Below are 17,433 nucleotides of genomic sequence, written 5' to 3'. Positions count from 1 at the left end.
CCAGGCGATGTAATTAACTATTAAAAAGAAGGGAAGTTTTCTTGTTCCAACTGAAAGCAAGACTGTACCGTGGCATAGCAGAATCACTTCATACAGCCCAGGACAGCTTAGGTTTGTTTAAAGGAGGAGACAGAGGCTGGCTCTTTGCCAGAGATATAATATTTTTCTTTCCCTCATGTACCCGAAGTCTCTTTTGCTCTGTCTCAAAGTGGGAACATGTTCAGTTACACAACAGCTGTTTTATTTAGCAAAATTGTGGCTTCAGGAGATTGCCTTCTCTCGCCTTTTTTTTTTTTCCTCCCATGACAAAAATTCCCAGTGCTTTTTAATATATGAATGGTGAAATATTGAGCTTTTCTGCGAGATCACTGGAAAAATCTATTTCAGGGTCCAAAGCAGCAGCTATCCCAATCAATGTGTGCTCCTCTGAATATGTTCCCTTACAGAGACGGGTAGAGCGATTAGAAAGTGACTGATAACTTAGATAGCAGTAGGTAAGGTATAGCAATAAAAGTGCAGTTAATAAAATGCAGCCCTAAAATGCACCAAAATGTCATCCTACACCCAGAATAAATTAGTTTGTGATTCCAACTTGGCTGGAAGAAAAAGCGTGCCCCTTAAGGGAGCTGGCGCGCAGGCGGTTTGTTTTGCTTTGCTTTGGTGTGAAATCGTATTGCCATTAGTAAAGCTGGGTATTGAGTTTTCTTTTTTTCCCCTCTTGTATTTTTTTCTCCCCCCTTCTCTCTTTTAATCTTGGACCGTTTATGCTTTCTCTCATCATCTTTGTTATCCTGGGGGGGGTGATTCTTCCTTCTCTCCCATGCACTGGCCAGTTCATCATTTGCCCAGCTCTTTCCTGTTTGGCATCATGTTGGGTTTAGAGGGGTCGTTCCCCCTACTCGGCTTCCTCAGATTTGACACCCACTTTGATCATTTTTAGAAGCACTTTATCAGCACTTGCTTATGGTAGAAATCGCCTCCTTTTTGTTCAGAAAACATTATTAGTGTTCTAGCAATCCGGGATGGCTTTTATCTCCCTGTGGAATCTCATTAGCTTTACATCACAATAGGAACAGCATATGTGCAACTTTGCCAAAGTGGCCAGTCAATTTAAATTTGTTAATAGCAGTATTGTTTTCAGCAACTTTCTTCAGTGCCAAGAGAAAACAACTTTGTTGTTCAGGAAGAAAAAAATCCGGTTTGTTAGAAGTAGAAATACGGCAGAAGGAGAGCGGCTGCTCATAAATATCTTCAGAACTTTCTATTCTTTCACATGTCTGGTACCACCCTATAAAAGCACCGTCTTAAAAGAAGAAAGTTCACATAGCTACTGGGGCTGGGATTACAGTCGTTTCTAAAAGCTGCGAGATGTGTTTGGGAGAGACGACTGGTTGGAGTTCTGCAGCGCTGTTAACGCGCTGTTAGCCATGCTGTTCCCTTAATTTAACTGGTACCATCTAAATGGCTGAAGCAGGTTGAGGCCCGTTTTGCGAATGCTGTTGCAAACCCACCGGAAGGAACGTGCCCAGCCCCAGAAAGTGTTTTTTCCCTTCCAAATGTCGGCGTATTCACACTGAATGGAGCAGCGTTTGGAGTTCGGCGTGTGCACGGATGATGGGGAGCAGAATCGGCTTCTAAACCCGTAGTGTAAGATAAAGCTGGCTTCCACGTAGGACAGAGCGACTCGATGTCGTGTGCTGCGGAGGAAGTTTGTGTGGTGTGAATTAGAGCCTGTCTGCACATGGATTTCTTCAGGAATGCATCTGCAGATTCACCTCCCTGAATAGCTTCAGGCATGAGCCTCTTTCTCCAATGAAAGCTGAGAGTGCTTCAGCACAATTCACATTGCTGAATTAGACAGGTCCGAATGGGAACAAGTGGAGGTTGCTGGGAATGGCAATTGTAATTCCAGTTCACGCTGTATCTTACCCAAAGTTTACTATAGCATGTTGAGAGGCCGTGAGAAGTGCACCACTTCTCCCTGTTAAAACCAGAAAATACAATTTAATGGCTAACTAGACCGTCGGGTAGTTGGGTGGATGCTTTGATATCACTGATGAGGACCGAGAATAGATTTACAGGTTGCAAGATGTGAAAGAGCGTTAGTGATTGTGTCATTTGAGGTCTCTGACAGCCCAGCCCAAAGAATCTCTGCATTAAGCCTCGAGCTTCTGAGAAGCACGCTGGTGACTGTGCAGAGAGCTTGGGAAGCTGACGGGCTGCACGCCACTAGTGAATGGTGTCGTAGTGTCAGAAAGTGCTCCCTTCCAGAATAATTAAAAAATGGTAGTGATTTTAAAAAAATCAAAGCATTGGTTGGTTTTCCTGATATTTTTTCTTCAATTATTCTTGTTATTATAAATATATGTTTTTATGTATTCTGTCTAGCTGTAATTCCCAGATGTAAGAGATTGTTACAGCTCTGTCTGGGAAATTAAAAAGCTTTTTATCAGAAATCTTTTACTAATGCAAGTGTTTGTAAACCATAATCATATTAATTGATTCTTGGTTTCAAAGGAAATTAACCTGAGCGCTTAATTCGTGTTTGTGCAACGTAAGCAACCTGAAATAGGGCTGCAAGGGTTAAAATATTTCAAGTTTTCTGATACTTGCCAGGGGGAATGGAAGCTAGCTGGGAAAAGCTACCCAAAATTACTTTGTCTTCCCAGTCATGTAATCCTTGGTTTGCTACTTCCCCGTGGAATTTACACTGTTTTCCTGCAGGTTAACACTGCTTGGTCTGAAATACAGAATGAATAAGGGTATGTTCTGCTTTTGTCTGATACAGGTAACGGATCATGCCACCACGGCTCTATTGCACTACCAGCTGCCTCAGATGCCGGACGTGGTAGTCAGGTCTTTCATGGTAAGTGTGTTGGAAGGTACATTTTTCCAGATAAACTTGAGCATGCCTGCAGGGATTGACATGAGGCAGTTCTGAGGCAGTTGTCTTTTCACGTAAAACACTTAAACTGGAAAGCAGAGGTTGACTGTAATTCTGTGTATCTCCTGCCTGGATAAGGAGCTCGTTCTCGTTACCCTGGGATAATTGGCGCTGGAAGGCCGAGCTGCATAGAGTTCTTCTGTCACAGGTCTCGGTATCAGCTTGGTTCCTATTTGCAGAGCTAGTCTGGGTCATCTCTGAAGAGAGCAGGAAGTCCATTGCATGGACTCGCCCAGCACAACAGCAGGTGGTTTGGGGGGGTCAAGGAAATGTTTCCTGGCGTATCCCACTGTTTTCTTACTAAATAAAATTAATCAAATGCTGCTCTAGCTAGATACGCAGGTTTGTCACCTTGAATTCTGCTTACATTTAGAATTTTACATGTGTATAAGCAGCCTGGTTAATCAGAGGGTGAGAGCAAGGCTTTATGATTAAGAATTCCTTCCACCAAGGTTCATTTTGGCAGTGGAGACTCCTTGCTGTTCTCTCTGCCGCACCTCCCAAAGGAGGCCCTTAGAGAGAGATTTCCTCTGCTTTTCAGCCATTTTCCTTCTTTTCCTTCCATTATGTTTCCCCTTCACCTGCAGCAACAGTGCAGCTGAGACGGCTGCGAACAACCTCTGACTTTGCCATTCGCTGTCTCGCGGTGCGTACGGCACCGTCTTTATTGCCACCGTGTGATTTCAGAGTGCTCCGGCGCCCTGACCTGCTGGGCTGGTTGGTTGGTTTGATAAGGAGGCGGGTATGGTGGGAGACTTGGAAAGTCTCTTCTCTTGGAGTCCATCTTAAAAGAATCGGGTTTGAAAGGTGAAGGCAACTCTTCCTGGTCAAACCCATGTTTCAGCGTGTTTCTGAAAATTAGTGTTTAATGGAACAAGTAGCACGTTTGCTTAAGCCCCGGGCCTGCCTCACTGATTGGGCAAAACCCTGCAGAACCTTGTAGCGAAGCGAAACCAGCTGAACACCAGAAGGGTCACTGTGCTGGTCCTTTCACCCGTCAGGTGTGCAACCCACACGCAGGATGGAGCGAAGCCCTGATTTCCTGACGGGAATGAAGAGCACTTCCCCACACACACACACACACACAGATGTCTCAAGTGCACAGTTTAACTTCATTTACCTATTTTTTTGTGTTATGGTTCAGAAAATTCGATTTCTCTGTAGTGCAAGCAAAGCCCATCCAAGCCGAAGTAAATAACAGCAATTTACTTGTAGTGTTCTGTTGCCCTTGTCCCCCTGTTTACTGCTAAACCCAGAGAAGATCTGGTTCTTCTGGAGGAGAGTTATCGACGGCCGACGGTTCGGTTGCTATAGAGAAGCTCTGATGAAGATGGAAGGATTTGTTTCAATAAACTCGGCTGACCTCTTCTTCAGAGAACAATTTTCTCTTATCGATGTAATTCAATAGGACTTTAAATGACAAGATTCATGTGCATCCTTCACGGCATAAATCTGCTGGTCTAGGTGCTTTTTAGCTGTGTATCTCCTTGAGCTGGGAATTGAGTTAGGTAGCGCCCGTTGCTGTGGATGCCGATGGGAACAAGCTACTGCGGAGGCAGGAGCTTCCCCAAGGAACACTGAAGTACTGAGCTCTGCTGCTCAGCACTAGCCTCCTCTCTAGCCATTTATCAGTGTGATCAGGTTTCAAATGGTACAGTATTCTTACAACCAGTGAGTATGGAGCTTAAAATCACATCAGCGAGGAAGTTAGCTTGCTGTGAAAGTCCCTGTGTCTTCAGCTCTGAAGATTTCGGGCCGTTGCAGCATGATTGCAGCAGGGGTGTGATAGATGATCATAGGAACAGACAAACCAATATTTGGTTGAAGATGGTCCCCATCAAGAGCAATTACATTCCAGCCAAAATACAAGGAGCGTTGTTTGCCTTCCGTTGTGATTCTCTGGCTGCGAATACCCCCTGCTCGGCCTGCGGCTTTCTATTAACAAGTTTGCTTAAGTGACTGAAACAGCAAAAGTTGATTAATAAAGTGGGAATTCAGCTATACTGTCATCGCCTTCTGCATGTTTCTGTTTATAAAGTCACTGCATTCCTTGCTGGGGCCTCACCAAAGTGCGTGCTCTGTCCTTGCTCTCGCTTCGACAGGCGTGCTGATGAAGGGGGGACGTCCATATCCAGGTTTCTTCATTTCTCTCCCTTTTCCTCTTAGACCTGGTTAAGAAGTTACATAAAGCTGTTCCAGGCTCCATGCCAGCGCTGCGGAAAGTTTCTGCAGGATGGCCTGCCACCCACATGGAGGGATTTCCGAACTCTCGAGGCTTTCCACGACACTTGCAGGCAGTAGTAGCCTGGCCACTGGGAGCGCCAGGAGGGAACGCGTCGGGCTGGGAAAGAGCTGGTGGCTCCATTTCTCAACCTTTCTTCCTGTACCGCGTAGCGTGGTTGCACTAACACGTTTGACTGTTTAAAAGCCATCAGTCTGCAAGGGACACGTGGGACCAAGGCGTTTTGAAGAAGCCGGTAAGAAGCGTGACCGCTTTGCTTCTGAGTTGAAATGGTGCCTGTGGGGAGATGTGAAAGTAATAATCGTTATTCTAAATGTTAACGAAGGTACCGGTGTACAGTTTGTGTTTTGTGTCAGAATTTGCAACGTTGAAGACTTTTCTAAGCTTGAAATAAATTTTGTATTCCAGAATTGGTGCTGTTCATTTAATTATTTGATCAACAGAATCCTTGGGTTTGGTGTGGGTTTTTCAGTGCTGCTCTGTTCTTTAGAAAAACTGGAAAACGCTTAAACACGCACGCTGATATGATGGGGGGGGAGAGGGAGTTGTTGCAAGGCTGCTTTTCTGAGCGCTGGTCTTTTTGTGGAAGAGATTATAGCGTTGATTAAAGATGGAATTTCAAAGGCAGCTTGGAAGATGCAATGCGCTTTCCAGGGCGGGGGGAAACAGATGTTTCCCTTTACTAAAACTGTAATGAAAAACGTTAGCAAAACCTGCATGTATTAAGTGGTTAGCAAAGGTGTGATGAGCAGTGACAGTGAGTATAATTTGTCATGGTTTAGAGCTGAAAGTAGTAAAGGAATTCAGCCCTAAAGCCCAGCTTCTGCAGCACAGACACAAGAGCGTATTCCCTAAACCGTGTAAAATGTACATCCAACACACCAGTGGAGAGTAAGATCCGTCCCAGTGATCATTCCACTTGGAACAGGTGAGATTGTTCAGCACCTGTGAGCTTCAGCTACTCTTCCTTCACCCAGAGACTGGGAAGGTCCCTGGCCCAGCTGAATGCTCCCTGGCCTGGGGGGGTGAAGTGTCGTCCCTGGGAATTGCCCCAACCCAGGTGCAGGACCTTGCCCTTGTTGAACTCCATGAGGTTGGCAGTGGCCCACATCTCCAGCCTGTCCAGGTCCCTCTGGATGGCATCCCTTCCCTCCAGCCTGTCGCCCGCGCCACACAGCTTGGTGTCGCCGGCAAACTTGCTGAGGGTGCACTCAATGCCGTCATCCATGTCACTGACAAAGATGTTAAACAGCACAGGCCCCAACACCGACCCCTGAGGAACGCCACTCGTCACCGATCTCCACTCGGACATCGAGCCGTTTCCCACCACTCTGAGTGCGGCCATCCAGCCAGTTCTTTATCCACCGAGCGGTCCGTCTGTCAAATCCATGTCTCTCCAGGTTAGAGACAAGGATGTCATGTGGGCCAGTGTCGAAGGCTTTGCACAAGTCCAGGTAGGTGACAGCGGCTACCCGTCCTCTATCCACCAAGGTTGTGACCCCATCGTAGAAGCCACCATGTTCATCAGGCACGATCTGCCCTTGGTGAAGCCACTTTGGCTGTCACCAACCATCTCCTCGTTTTCCGTGTGCCTTTGCGTGGTTTCCAGGAGGATCTGCTCCATGACCGTGCCAGGCACAGAGGTGAGACTGACTGGCCTGTCGTTCCCTGGATCCTTCTTAAAGATGGGGGTTGTGTTCCCCCGTTTCCAATCAGTGGGAACTTCCCCAGGCTGTCACAACTCAGATATGGATAGAGGTTTAGCAACCTCATCTGTCAGCTCCTTCAGGAGCTGCGGATGTATTCCAGCGGGCCCGTGGACTCATGCACCTCTCACCTCCCGGTAGCCATGAGATCAATTCGGCTGTCGCTCACGCCGGGCACCCGCGTTCCCTTCGCAGCCACGAAGGCTGCAGGGCCGAGCTCGCTTCTGGGGGCTGGCAAGGGGCTCTGGAGGTGCTGGTCACGGTTAATTTTCAGGTAAATCGGCATTAAGGCGGAGAGCTGCAGACTGATTTTTGAGGTTCCTTCTGCCTGGGGGAAAAGCTCTCGCAGAAAGCAGAGACGCCCTTCTCGGGGGCTTTGGTGGTGGCACGGCTCGGTTTGCTTTTCAGTGGGGAGTTTGGGGTGAAGTTAATCCCACTTAGTAAGGGGGCGGGGGGACAAAAATACAGGGCAGGAAGGGGAGCGAATCTCTTCTTTGCAGCTGGTTGAAATAAGGCATTCGGAGATTTTTACAGCGCTTGTTTAATTGAGCTTGAACCTACAGCACTTAGGGAACAGCCCGTTTCATGGCTGTGGAAACGAGCATCACCCTGTCCTCGTGTGGTACTACGTTACCTGTGTTTGCTGGTGACGTGGAAGCCCGAGCTCCTAGAGACAGCGGCGCCGTCCTGCGAGGGCAGCGTGTGGTGCGGGAAGGGCAGCTGCGGGTACGGGACCCCGCGCAGGACGGGCTCGTGTGGAAGAGGAACTTAAAACACGCGTTTGTCCCTCCTTTGGAGGCACAACGTTGTGTAGGAAGAGTGACCGTCTGTGTGCTTGAGGATGTTAGAAAATGAGACCTGATTCTGGGTTTTTTACTCGTTATCCCCGAGCAGAAGCGTTGCCGGAGGAGTGGGCTAATGGCCGTTTCGCATTCATCTGCGGTCGAACTACCCAGTGACAACTTTCTGTGCTACCCGATGACCCGAGCAGCCTCTCGGTACAAAGATCACCCGAGACAGCACGGCGTGCACATCCTGGGTGAGAGTGAGCCTTGGAAATAAGCAGCCCCGCTCTCCGTCCTGTCCCGGTGCTAATTAGACGGCCTGGCTTTCTGATGGCGTCAGCTTCTTTTTGGTTAATAAAAAGGTCACCGTGCGGTATCCAACCAGCTTTGGGCGCTGCTGGCTGCTCCGTTCTGTTTATACTTGAGTAACGGTGCGGAGAGCACATCCTGAAGCTCACGCTAAGTGTGGAACTGTCTCTTGGCACTTGGAGATAATTAGTGGCAGAAAACAGCATCAGCCAGGCTGTACTAATTGAGCCTGAAATTTCAAACCTGTAATTGGTGAGCGGGATGGAGCGTCAGCAAACTCACGGTAGGTACCTCGGTCCAAAGGTCTTGGCAAAGTGCAACCTGTTTGTCACGTTCCTTCCCCCAGGAAACTGCAGCGGGAGGGCATCGTCTGCCCCCGTAGAGGCGCTGGGGAAGGAGTGACTTCTATCCCTGCGAGCTCCGAGTGCAACGGGCTGGAATATTTGGGGAATGGGATTCAGGTGGCTCAGCTCTTGTAAAGCTCGGGAATCTCAGCGATGCAGGTGCAGCCGTCTGCTTCTTGTCCTGGGAATGCCAACGTGGGGTGGCCGATGCCCGCTCCTCTCCGAGCTGCGGGTTTCCAAGGCAGGAGCTCGCCCCGAGGTTCCCGTGTGGGGAACGGGACCTGGGAGACGGCTTCTCGCTGACCAGCCCGTCCCGCTGCGCCGCGCCTTGGTGTTCTTCCTCAGCTTTGTGGCCTGGTTACTGGACACTTAATTTTCTACCCCTCGTTAAAAGGGGTGGGGGACAAAAAGCCGTTTAATCGCAGGATGAGCGACCTTGCTGCTTTTCTTATCACTGGGGTTTGTTGCAGCTTTTGGAAGGGCTCAGATCTTTGGGGCAAACAGCGAGGACCGCGGTCCCTCCAGAGTGGCCGGCTCTGCATCTTCTGGCGCCGCAGTGCTCCCGGTGCTCACTTCTGCAAGGCCGGTGCCACCGCAGGATTGAGAGCAGCCAGATTTAGAGGAAACCACTCCCCGTGCAGAAAGAAGGGGGCAGCTGCTAGCGGCTCGGGTTGTCCGTGTTGCGGAGCTGCGTGGCTCCAGCGTCGCTGGCGAGAGCACGGCGACGTGCTCGCCTGCCCAGCGCTGCAGGGGGAGCGCCGTCTCACCCTGCTCCGTTCCGCCGTCCTGCCCCTGCCCCGCGTGGAGCAGCCGGTCTCCGTGCACCCCTGACGGGAAGAAATCCCATTTTATCTTCCCATGTGCCAACCCCACCTGCTGTGCTTGCGGCGCTCGCCAGTGCTAAAGGTCACAAAATCCATCTTTTTGCTAAGAAAGCAACTTAATTAACGTGAAAGTTTCTCTCGTTAAGGGAACCCGCAGCGGATACGTGTGCCTATCCCCCCTTCCCTCCCAGCACCCCTCCCCAAACCGCTTCAATTTCTCTGCCAATATTGGACAAATGTAACAGCCTGACTTTTTAATTTTCTACTCCCAGGTCTCCCTTGTCCCCTCATGCATTTTTCATCACCCCTCCCTGCCTGCCCTGTGAACAATATTGATCGACTGATTAAGCCATCAAGCCATGGCAAACAACTTTAATTTTCTAACCAAAAGCCTTTGCCTTCTCTTCCCTCTCTTGTACATTTGTTACCTCCTTACGAAGTTTTTAACGTCTACTTGGAAACAAATGCATTTTTTGAATTAGTCCCTAGGCTAACGGGGAGCTGGGCACCCTGGGAGTGATCAGCATAAATAGCAACCCGTGAGATGTGCAGAGGGGGAGCGGGAAGTGCCAGCTGCGGTTCCTCGTGCCAAAGACGGAATCTTTCCTGCCCAAGCTTTTGGAAAAGGGCCTAAAGACGGCTTCCAGTGCTCGCCTCTTCTCTTTGGTCTCTCCCAAAGCCTTCCATCGCATGGGAAGAGTGAGGCCCCCCCACCATACCCACAGCACGTGGGCTGGGTACCAGCCGCGCTCTGCCTTGGGCGCTCTGGGCTGAGCCCCCCGGGGGCTCCTCGGGGTTTCACGGTGCTGCCCCCGTGCTCTGGAAGGCGTGCGAGTTCTGGAAGCGCACGTGAGGCCCGCTTTGTCTTGCTTTTGAAGTGGTGATGATGATGAAGTGAAGGGAGATTCATCCGACTTGAATCCCAAGGCTGCAGGTGGGTAAAAGCATCGTTCCCGCAAACTCGCTGCGTGTGGTTTCAGCGAGGCTTGTCAGAAATTTGGGGTTGCAAATTGCTTTTCAAGGTAAAAATGCAGCTTAAATATGAGGGTGTTTGTAGCTGAAAGCCCTGGAGCTCTGCGCTGTGCAGGGGTGGGGGGAGCACTGAGCGGGGCGGGCAGGTTGTGGCGGGTGTCGAGGATCCTCCTCTTGGGCGCTGCCTCTTCCAGCGTCTCCAGATCGGTGAGGGGTGAGGGCGAGCTAAACCTCCCAGGGGGATTGGGCGATGGTGGGTGGAGGGTTTGCATGAAGGGAGTGCAAACCAGCATCTTCCTACCCCTGTAACTGCCCCGTGACTGGTCTGAGTCCTTCGCCAGGAATCGGTCACCCCTTGCCCGCTGCGATACCCCAGAGAGCCAGGGTGGGGGATGTGCCTCCACCCGCTCTCGCAGTGGGGTGCTGGAGGGGGGGCTCAGCAGTCGGATTCGGTAGCTGCTACCCAACCTCAGACACTCCTGTTGCCATCCACCCCTCTGCCTGCCTGTCCTCGGCACAGCCCCGTGCTATGGATTTCATCCAAACCCGTGCCGTCGGGTGCAGAGCGGCCTCAGCGCAGCGCCCATCGGCGAGGTCAGTGCCCTGATCGTGCCCTGGAGCCCCTGCCCCAGCTCCGTGTGGGAGCTGCTGCCTCCATCGGGTCGGAAGCTCCCAGCCCGAGTCGCCGATTCCCACAGTTCATCGGGAACGCACCGCGGCTTGGCCGGGCGTCGGTTCTCCTGAACCCCCGGTGCCTGCAGAAGAGGTTTTCTGCAGGTAAAGGGGGGACGGGCCGGCTTCGCCCTGTTTCTTCGCGTCAGGAATGGGCTGTTCTGCCCGTGGTTGTTCGTCGGTCGGAAGCAGACGGGGTACGGACAGAGCCAACGGCCCCGGCACAAAGCCGCGTTGGCGCGGTCGGGGGCTGCGTCACCGCTCTTGCTCTGAGGGACGCTGGTTTCAGTACCCGGTGATTACTCCTGTACAGACACGTACGGGCCAGCAACCTGTTAGAATTTTTGAGGTCGTGGTTTTTTCCTTCCCTTTTAAAACCAAGCGATCAAACCCGGAGGCGTCTCCAGATGTGCTCCGTGCTGACACGGGGAGGGCGCTGAGCCCGCTGGGAGGTCAGGGTCCTGTGCCTCCACAGCAACCAGGGGTGGTTTGTCACCCGGCATTTTGTCCTCTACAGCTCATCGGGGCACTGGGACCTGATGACCAGGTTTGTGCTGCAAAAACGAAAGGGATGAAAAGGTGAAGTGTGGCATGGGGACAGAAACGGCCTTTTATTGAACGTTGAATTGTGAGAACCCGGGGTGAGTATTTCTCGTATTTGCCTTTTTATGTTAATAAGGAGGCTAATTTGAAGGAGAGTCCTCGTAGTTGGTAAGGGCGGGGTTTGTGCAGGTGGGAATGTTGCTCTGGAAAGCAGAGGGCTGGCGTCAGGGGCGGAGATGCCGCGTTCTTCAGGTGCTGAGGCCGGTCACTCGGGGTTTGAAGGCGCCCGCGTGCCCCGCGCCCAGCTCTGTCGCTCTTCAACAGCTCCGGTCGCTCCTGCCAACCGGCTGGGGAACGTCTCCGGAAAACAGCGTGTGAAAAATATTACTGGGGAGATCATTTCGAATTCATGAGAACAACCGTTTGCATCGAGAACATGGTTTACTCGTGAAACAGTAACGCGGGCTGGGATTTAGGTACCAGCTCCGGTGAACCCACGGTACCAACGTGTCGGTGGGTTCTGACTACAAGCTGCTCGTTCGCATCCGCAGGTGAAGAATCAGCAGCAGGAAATTTCACCGTAGCCTTGGTATAAAAATAAAATGGATAGCGGGGAGAAGCAGCCTGTGCCTGTGCGGCGCTGCCGTGCCCCTGTCTCTCACCATCTGCACTTCCCGCCTGCGTTTTGGCTTTATTAAGGTATTTTTAGCCCTTTTTCTTTTCTTATAGCCTCGCTACTGTTGACGATCCCTCTTTAAATGTCGCGAAGAAAGCAACAGCCTTTTGATTTACAGGCGCTTGGGTCCCACCTGCCGGGGTTGCGGGATGACAATGGGGCTTCCCTTGGTTCCGAACAATCTCTAGGGCAGGGGGGGGCGACCCGTGGGCCCCGCGTGTTTTCTACACGATGGAAGAGTCAGCCGCTGCTGGTTCCCAGAGCTGGAGAGGCTGGAACCCGCCGGGGGACGCGAGGGAAAGCGAAATGTCAGATGAGAATGGCCCCGCGGCGATGTCGGTGTCCGTGGGAGGGGGTGAAGCTGCTCGCGGCGGGTGGAAGAGCTTTGCCCAGCCCCCGGAGGCAGGTGAGGTCCCAAAAGGCTGGATTTGAGCAAGAATCTCTAAACCAGGACCTTAGCAGGAGACTTAACAATGTTTCGTTTTCTCTCCCTGGGTCTTTACCCAGCTCTTGCGCAGGTTTGGGTGACAATTCCCCCTCTGTCACTCCGGAGGGGAGCGGCTGATGTGCTCATGCTCTTCCCCTCCCACTCGATTCAGTCTCCACCACTGCACGTGGTTCTGAGGCAACAGCCGTGGAAAATTGCAGTCACATTAGATTCTTTGCATTAAATATTTTTCTCCTACTGAAAAACATGAGGAAATTAAACCAGGAGTGTTTAACAAAACGTGCCAAAAAGTGAAGCTGCTTAAGGTTTTCTTTTCTGTTTCTCCTGTGCACCTCGCTGTACACACATAATTACAGACACCCGTGAAATTAAGGCTGCAAATTGCTGATGTGAGAGAGTGGAGAAGCCACACGGTGACACCCTCGCAATTACTGCAATACGTGACATTTTTCCAGCCTTCACGGAGCAGCGGGAGAGCAGGAGGGGAAGCCCTGCTCCAGCTCTGCTGACCCCTGGTAACCGTAGCGGGAGGGAGAGGCGAGCGCTCGGCGGAGCTGGAGTTGGCAGGGGATGCTGCCTTCTGCAAGAAACTCCCACGCTTGCACAAGAGGTGGTCAAACTGGAGGTTTTCTTCACAAATTGAGCTCCTACCCTCGGGTATAGCCCCACATTTGACACCTTGGGTTCCAAACCCGTTTGGTTGCTGCTGTTAATTCGTTTAGTTGTTTTACTGTTCATGGGCTCTTACAGATTTCAGCAAAAATGTATTTATTTTTTGTCTCAGAACATTCTTAAAGGGTTTTCTTGAGGATGAGGGAAGGGGGGCGGTCCACCACTACTTAAAAAACAGTCAAACGCGGGCCTTTTCCTAGCAGGCTCCGAACTAGAAAAGAGCTGAGTTGTCTCTTTTTCTCATGCAAGCCACCTTTCAGCAGAGGGTAGAGAAATCGATACGCCCTCACCCAGGCTACCAGAAGCGCTGAAAATATTTATCGTTAAATAGTGGTGACATAAACCAAAAGTAACACCTTCAGCCCCCGAGATGAAATGTGGATTTACTTTGTTCTTCCCAAGCAGAGTGCCGTCGGAGCTCTGCGCGAGCCCAGTGTGGAAGCTCCTCGACAGGCGCGGAGTGGAAAGGTGAAGCTTTTAAAGGGCATTCAGAAAGCAAAGTAATTAAGTAAAGAAAAAGAAAAACCAACCAAACCTGGAATTAAAACCCCACCTCTAAACCATTGCTTTGTAAACTGGGGCTGCCAACCAAAGCTTTCTCCTGAAAGGCTTTTGGCGCAGAGCAACGCGCTCTTGGGTCGCTTCGATGCTATTTTAGTTCTGTTGTTTCACCACCTTCAGACAAAGCTGTTCCTTTGTAGGCCTCTGTTCCAAACCACTTACACCTTCGGATACCTGGCATTTTGTCCTCTTCCTCCCTTCGTTTGAGGGAGCTGCACAAATCGGGTTTTTTGCTATTCTGTTATTGCACCCAAGGCCATCAGGGCTGCAGTCTCCTGGCTCGTAGCGTTCTTCAGTGCGAGTGCAGAGTTGGGTTTTGGCACACGGGCTGCACTCCATCCTCCAAGTCCGGGCTTAGGCTTCAGCAGCTTTCCCCCTGTGCTCAGGGTCTGTAGGTCAAGAACGATTTCCTAGTTTTCCTTACCACAGGCAATGCTGGTTTTTTATTGGCCATGGAAAATTGGATTTCTTTAAAATGTAAATTATCAAAATAGTGATATTTTTATCTTTCATCCCTGAGGTATCACAGGCTTTACAAACCCTTTTTAATCTTGGATTGATTGATGTCAATGGGAGTTTTCCACTGGCTTTGATAGATCTTGGACCAGTCCCAGGGTGCAGCGATGCAACGATCCCTGGGAGGGAGCGCAGCAGCTGTTAAACCTCGCGAGGTGAGGCTCTAGGGCGAGCGGAGATGCTTTATCAGGCTGGAAAAAATAGAAGTAGCTCGTGGGGAGACATCTGTGAGCCTCTGGAAGAGCAAGAGGTTGGAGTTGGGTCTGGGCAAAGAGCCTGGATCCCACTGTTGGTTTAATAACACCTCCAAGGATGTCCTCTGCGGGATGTGCTGGAGGACAGAGGCTCAGCAGAAGGGGGGTGTGGGCCTGGGAGCTCCGGCGTCGTGCAGGCGCAGGGACACGGGAGAGGCGGGATGCTCTGAAGGGTGCCCGTGGGGTCTGGGATTAGGGATGCTGGCTGAGAAGGGGTGGACTGTGATGCCCATCTCAGTTGTGTGGCATGGGAAGGGGACGTGATATTGCTGGGGAAGGAAAAGAGAGAAGGGGGTCCAGACCTCAAGAAGAGGGATGGGGGGTGGGTGTCACTCCATGGGGACACTTGGCAGCCCTCAGGTTCACAGGGCCAGGGGAGGTGTCAGGTCCCCAGCACAAGCCGGAGGTGCACTGGGCCGTCCTCTTTTCCAAGCACTGTTTGTAGGAAGGTGTTTCTCCCACCAGGATTTAATTATACCCCGTTAAGCGCCTCCGCATTGTGTTTACACACCTCGTTCAAGAGACCGTGCCGCTGCGTGTGGGGCACACGCTGCTGTTTGCTCAGGGATGGGCTTAGAGAAATACCCTACTACGTGGTGTAGCAGAGCCGTCAATCACATCTGCTGTGCCCGACCAGCCTGTGCTGCAGACCCCCCGCTCCCCCCCCTCCGCAGTGCAGGGTTGACAGTGGCCCGTTGGAGACCGTTGAGACGACATCATCCCAGGAGGGAGCAAACGCCCTTTGACTGCAATGGGATTGACATTCCCAGTTTCTGTGGGAAAAGGTGTCTGGCTGCTCGTGGCTGTGGAAAAGACCGATTGGCGGGGGGGGGGGCCCATGGTGAAGCGTGGGCACTCACGGTTTGCTCAGAGAGGGGGTTCAGCCTCGGGGCCGGGACGGCACCGAAGGGGCCGAATGGTGGCAGTGCCCTGTGAAGGCTGGAGGGTGCTCAAGCGCATCCCCAGGGGTTTCTAACAGGTTTCGGACACGTGGGACTGACGGGCACCTTCCCACACGCAGCCCCGTGTGAAGAGCTGGCAGATTTTCTTTTAAAGGTCTAAAAGCCAAGGGGTGAGACCCCCAGGGACGCTTTCAAGCCACTGTCCTTTCACACGCGTTTAAGAAGCTCAGCCCAAGAAAAAGTCAAACTCGCCGCCACCTTCTCTCTTCTCCTCAGCTCCCTCTTAGTTTCCCGGCTCTGCCGTGAAGACCTTGGCACAAAGGTAACGCCACGACACGCCGATGTCCTCTCCTCGTCCTGCTCTGAACCGTTTGGCTGCAGCTAAAAATCCTCTAAAGGTAAATCCTGGGATGGCTCTTCCCACTGATTCATCCTCCTCCGGCCTCCTCCCTCCCGGGCCATTTCCCCCAGCGCCGAGCAGGCTCGTTTATCCCAGTGGGAACTGGGTATTCACTCGCCACTTTCCAAAGGGAGGGGAAGCATGGCCCCTTCCATCTGCTCCCTGCACAGGCTGACCCCCTGTCCGGTCACGTTTGATGATGGGAGGGTTTTAATCCAGGAGGATTGGAAATCTTCACCTGGCCGAAGGATCCCCCTGGACAGCCAGAGCTTCGGATGGGGACTGCAGCTGCAAAGAGCAGGTGGAAAAACGGGGAAGCCAAAGGGGTGCCCGGCTCGGGAAGCAGTCTCGGGTGTTTCTGGGATGCAGTTGCAAAGCGAGCTCAGCCGAGCGTCGCGGGGCATAACGCCTCGCGTGGGCCGGCTGCTGCCACCCCCGCAAGTGACACCCAGACTCTTGTGGGTTTGAATTCTCCCCCCTCCCTTCCGCTCCCTCATTACCGCAGTCCGTTCTGCGAACACCCCGGCTGCACGTCTGAGCCCGCTGAGCAGGTCAGGTGAACTGTGAAAAGCAAATTTGCACCATTTGCAGATTGCTTGCTGCGGGGAGAGCTAATGCTGCTGACGCACGCCGCCCTGATGCGGTTGGCAATCCCTCCAGGTCTCCGGCGATTTCCACCCAGCCCTTCACCTCTCGGGTCTTGGCAGCATCCAAAGTTTATTCCAAGAACAGAAGTTTCCTGGATCCAGCAAAGCCACCTGTTTTCCCCCAAACGGTGCAAATACACCGTCGCCTCTCCCAGACCTGACCCCAGAGCTGCGTTTAGGTGACGTCAGCCTGGACCAGCACTCAGCATTCCGGCCGGAGAGAGCTGCTTCGGGAGCGGGAGGGGCGCCGCGGCTCCATCTTTATTCATAATCCGAAAGGCGCGTTGGCTCTGCCAGGTTGGGCTGCTGCGGGGCTGGAGGCGCTGGCTCCCGACGAGTCATAGGGGACCTCTTGGGTGCTCCAAGGCTCTGGTTTTTAGCATTTCTGGATCATTTCTGCGCTCAGGCTCACACCCATCCCAGGAGGGGCAGGAAATCCTGCCGGCTCAGGGCCGGGGGTGCTCACCCATGGCAAACCTTGCCGGCTGGCTGAGCAGCGGGGCTCTCCCCTCATGCCTGCTCCGTTTGCTCTCCCATCACAGCTGCCTCTTGCTGGCCCTTGTCTCTGCACGCTGACGTAAAACTGCCTCCAGGCACGAGCTCTGCGGTGGTTTCCATCCACCCCTCAGGAATGTGCGGCAGTGGCCAGGCAGGGTCGAAGGGTTTCCCTGCCCTGAGCTTCCCTCCTGCTGACCCTTCCGCTCCGGGGTCTCCCAGGTGGGGAAAACCCCTTGTTTTCCCAGCCCAAAGGCCTTTAGTCCAGGCTTTGTGCAGAAACAGGGATGGCTTTCCTTAATCCCGCTTCTCGCTGCGGTTTGCATCCTACTCCAAGGGGTAACAAACTCTGGAAGTTTAGCAACCTCTTCCAGGGTGAAGCCCGCACCCGCCGTGTCCCTGGGAGTGGGTGGGAGAAGGGGGTGAGGGAGGCGATGCGCTCGTGGAGCGGGTTTTGGGACCGGCCTCCCTGGCTGGGGACGCCGGGGTGTCCCGGGCACCCGCACACAGCTGCCAGAGAC

At 52.4% G+C, this 17,433-nt stretch overlaps 1 protein-coding gene across 1 annotated transcript in view; it reads left to right on the top strand.

Annotated features, from left to right (window-relative positions):
- Positions 1-5,245, top strand: part of MED27 (mediator complex subunit 27) — a gene marked incomplete at its 5' end in the record, with an annotated part of 88,594 nt that extends 83,349 nt beyond the window's left edge. Inside the window, 2 exons of the mRNA XM_010156219.1 lie at positions 2,789-2,866; positions 5,111-5,245. Coding sequence (XP_010154521.1) covers positions 2,789-2,866; positions 5,111-5,245 — 213 coding nt within the window. The remainder of the gene's footprint in view (positions 1-2,788; positions 2,867-5,110) is intronic.
- Between the last annotated feature and the right edge of the window lie 12,188 nt (positions 5,246-17,433).

The sequence above is a fragment of the Eurypyga helias genome, unplaced genomic scaffold (assembly GCF_000690775.1).
Source record: "Eurypyga helias isolate BGI_N326 unplaced genomic scaffold, ASM69077v1 scaffold17927, whole genome shotgun sequence".
Lineage (NCBI taxonomy): Eukaryota > Metazoa > Chordata > Aves > Eurypygiformes > Eurypygidae > Eurypyga > Eurypyga helias.
Note: the sequence above shows the minus strand (reverse complement) of the source record. Positions and strands in the feature narration are given on the sequence as shown.